This window comes from Synchiropus splendidus, chromosome 4, assembly GCF_027744825.2.
Source record: "Synchiropus splendidus isolate RoL2022-P1 chromosome 4, RoL_Sspl_1.0, whole genome shotgun sequence".
Taxonomy (NCBI): Eukaryota; Metazoa; Chordata; class Actinopteri; order Syngnathiformes; family Callionymidae; genus Synchiropus; species Synchiropus splendidus.
The window spans coordinates 1,806,361-1,810,503 of NC_071337.1; the positions used below are offsets into that span (position 1 = coordinate 1,806,361).

General features: G+C 48.5%; 1 protein-coding gene across 1 annotated transcript; it reads left to right on the plus strand.

The window, feature by feature from the left end:
• Positions 1–800: 800 nt before the first annotated feature.
• On the plus strand, positions 801–3,392 carry LOC128756783 (podocan-like). The gene is made up of 4 exons (XM_053861443.1): positions 801–1,207; positions 1,274–1,433; positions 2,204–2,351; positions 2,393–3,392. The coding sequence occupies exons 1-4, from the start codon at positions 801–803 to the stop codon at positions 3,175–3,177; spliced, it is 1,500 nt and encodes a 499-aa protein (XP_053717418.1). The 3' UTR covers positions 3,178–3,392.
• Positions 3,393–4,143: the final 751 nt, after the last annotated feature.

Consider the following 4,143-nt stretch of genomic DNA (forward strand, 5'->3'; position numbering starts at 1 on the left):
CAAATTAACATCATCAAACTTTGTTTTACTCCAGATTTATCCTTTTTTTGTTGTTGTTTTTTCAGGTTTTTTTTATTTTTTATTCAGGAGTTGTGGTAAGTGAAAATAAAGCTCGAGACTGAGATCAGAGCATCAGTTTTATGTTCCACATGTTTGGCCAGACAGTGTAGGTTCGACACTGAAGGTGCAGCAGGTGAGATGGTTTTGGCCTCACTGACCTCCATGATGCATCACCTGGACACGGCTTCAACCTGGTTCTGACCCGGTCTGTCACTAGAGCTGTGGGAACACAGGAAGATGTTCCATACTCAGGACTGTTTTTGCTCCTGCGGGGAACAAAAATGAGCTTCTCTTGATGAAACCCTCTGGAGTCGGCCCGGGTCTGGACCCTCAGTGTTCTGGTCCGATGGCAGCCTTGGTCTCCAACTGAGCAGAGAAAGGTGCCGCAGCAGGACGTGAAGCTCCTGACAGGTTCCTTCAGCCACTTCACACGTGGCTGTGAGGGACGTGGGTCAGTAACTCTGTTCTTCAGCCTCCAGGACGGAAGGAGAGCGACTTCGCTGCAGTGGAGGCCACTGGCTTCAGAGGGCAGCAGATGATGGACCTCACCGTGGTCCACAGCTGGAGCAGAGAGGGCGCTCCAGAGGAAGGTGGGCAGCTGGGATCCAGAGGCGAGAAGCTACTTGGAGGTCCATCCTGAGAAGGAGAGGCAGAGGAGGGCAGCTCCAGAGCAGGAGGAGAGGCAGAGGAGGCTGGTGGCTGGACTTCACCTGCAGGACATGTCAGCACCCGGGAGAGTGATGGCCACGCCCCTCCCTGGAGGCTCGACCTCTCGCTCTGCCAAGGTCACTCCACCAGTCACCGAATTAAAGCCCATTGAAGATCTGCTTCCAGAGCTGCTCCTCAGGCCGGAGCACCTGGAAGACCCGGGAGTGGAGAAGCAGACGGGACACGCCCCCTGGACCACAGCAGCACCTCAGACCTCTGAAACTGTGGCTCAACCTGAGGCTGAGGAGCCAACGGCAGCCCAGCGCTCCAACCACTCGGTCGGTCGACCTTCCTCAGCCGGAGCAGAAGACGGGAGTCAGAGGCAGAAGGTCCAGGTCAGCAGGCCCCAGACGGACCACAGCATCCAGCGGACCACAGAGGCCCCTTTCCCCTTCTTCTCAGACGACGACTGCCCCCCCGACTGCTCCTGCTACGGACGGTAAGACGGGATGTTGCTCCTGCACCTCACTCTGCTCACATGAACCCTCCGTCCTGGATCCACCAGGGTAGAAAAGAACTCCATGATCTCACGGTGTGTGAGCCACAAACTGCATGCTGAAATTCCCACCGCTGTCTCAGACACTGAAAGCACCATCACTCACGTTTCATCCTTGACGCTGAATGATTTAAGGTTTTTTTTCTTCAGATTCATTTTTTTTGTGCTGGTAACTTAAAGTAAGATTTAATGCTGTTGTAGATAAACATCTACAACAGCATTAAATCTTAGTTTTAGTTTGGATTTTTTTTTTTTTTACATACTTTTTTCAATGTTTTTTCAGATGTTAAACTTTTTACATTTACATATTTATTTACATTTAAATATTAATTTATTTTCAGATTTAAAGTTTCTTAGAAAATAAAACTTGTAAATAAAACTAAAACCTGTAGCTCTCTTTTTGTTTACTATTTTGTAAAATTCAAAACTGTTTTTAAATTCACAAGTCCTTCAGTTTCAAAACTTTTTTGTGAGTGGAAAGGTTTTATTTGTTTATTTTCAATTAAAAAAAACCATTGGATTGAAGACTTTTTCTCCGCATATTAAACTGAAACCTTTTTTTCAGATTGAAATGTTTTTATTTTCAATTAAAACTCAAGTATAATCTTTTTTTTTTCATATTCAAACTTCCTTTCTCTTTCTATGATCTAGTTTCAATTTTAAAACTGTTTTAATATTCAAAACTCTTTTTTCTGGCTTCAACATATTTTTGCCAGTTTCAATTTATTTTATTTTTTTAATGAGAAACTCTTTTTCAGTTGAAAAACTTGTTTTTTTATTTATCTTATTTCATTCATGACTGTTTCCGGAGGCAAAGCTTTGTGACCCTGGTGTGGCTCCGTACATCCCGCTCCACAGTCCTAGCAGGTCCCCAATGTCTCCCTCTGCTGTTCCTGTTCCCAGTGTGGTCCAGTGCTGTGGTCCAGATGAGTGGAGCAGGTCCCCGACAGCATCCCGTCCAACTCCCGCTACATCCTCCTGATGAACAACCACATCCAGGGCATCCAGCTGGACCTCCTGAAGCACCTCTCCTCTCTGGAGTTCCTGCTGCTCAGCAACAACCGCCTGACCGACGGCGCCATCGCAGGCGCCTTTGACGGCGCCCTCGCTCTCAAGCGCCTCTTCCAGGACGGGAACTTCCTGGCCAGCGTCCCGGCAGGTCTCCCGGTCTGGAGGAGCTGCGTCTGGAGGGTAACCAGCTGAGGGCCGTGTCAGAAGCCGCCTGGACACGGTGCCCCGGGCTGCTGGTCCTGAGCCTCAGCAACAACAGTCTGGGGGGCGGCTCAGGCTCCCTGCCCGAGGCCGTCCTCCGTCCTCTGACCCACCTGCGGACACTGAACCTGGACCACAACCGACTCTCCTCCGTGCCTCTGGGTCTGCCGCTCTCCCTCAAGGAGCTGTACCTGAAGGGGAACCTGATACGGGAGTTCCGGGACGGCGTCTTCGGGGGGGTTTCCCAGCTGGTCTTGCTGGACCTGAGCTCCAACAGGCTGACCAACAAAGGTCTGCCAAGGGAGGCGCTCCTCAACGGCACCCACCTGGGGAGCCTGAACCAGGAGGGAAACCGGCTCAAGCAGGTCCCGCCACACCTCCCGCAGTCCCTGAAGACCTTGAACCTGGAGGGAAACCTCATCTGGTCCGTGGGCAGAAGGTCTCTCAGCCGCCTGACGCAGCTGGAGCTGTGCCACAACCGCCTGCGGCAGGTTCCTCGGCAGCTGCCTCCCGGCCTGCGCTCACTGGCGCTCACCCACAACCAGATCCACAGCGTGTCCCCCGACGCCTTCTGCTGGGGCCAGGTGGCTCTGAGCGGCCTGCTCCAGGTCCGGCTGGAGCACAACCTCAGCCACATGGGCCGGCTGGACTCCCGGGCCTTCAGGTGCTTGAGGGGCCCGCAGATCCTGCGCTTCTACTGAACTCTGGACCACAGAGCCGGGATGGGCGCCCCCTGCTGAGCTCTGAGAATGAAGTTCTGCCAGGTCCCTGTGACAGGTTCACATGTGATTTGACTGACTTTCTCTGCTTTTCTTGAAACATTGATGTGGCCCTTCACATATTTATGCATTTTCATGTGACTCAAACACGTCTGGACACAGTATCTGCTGTTTGTTTACAACTGTCACATGAGAGTATGAAGAGGATGGAGGTCAAAGCTTTTGTCTCACAAATGTTTCTTCCATGTCAATAAAATAACTGCAACAAAAGACAAATGCTGGTTTGATCATGACTGAAAAAAAAAGTTTATTTCTAGACATAAAAATACAGGAAACCTTATTTAATAAAAAAACATTTTTTTCTCTCCATTTGAAACTTCTTTTCTGTTTTCCTTTGTCTATATTTTTTAGATTTAAAAACTAAAATCCATGACTCATTCAATTCCACTTCACATTTTTCCGCTTTCAAAACATTATCATTATGTATTTATTTCCAATTTCAACCACTAGGACTCAAAGCCTTTTCAGACTCAGAACTCTTGACCCTGTTGTACCTCCATCCATCAGCCGAACGTCTTCAGTATATTTGACTTTCTTGACGTAACAACAGGAGACACTCCCGCCTTTGATTGCTCGTCTATTCCTTCATTGTTTTTATTCAAACCAAATTTTTGTGCCGGATGAGTCGAGTCAAGTCACAATATTCAGTTCCAGCCAAAAGAGGGCGCTCAACAACCACTCCGTGTGAATGAACAAAAATACCCGGAATATTGATGATTACTATTATTATTATTATTATTAACGCAACAAACAAAGCACAAATAGACTTTCTAGTGTAATGTACAAAATCCATAGTCAGCCACATAGCTTGAAATGGAATTAAGTAAAACCAAATAGAATTCACCAATGCACGAGAGGGGAGGGGGACAGGGATGGACACATTCAAAT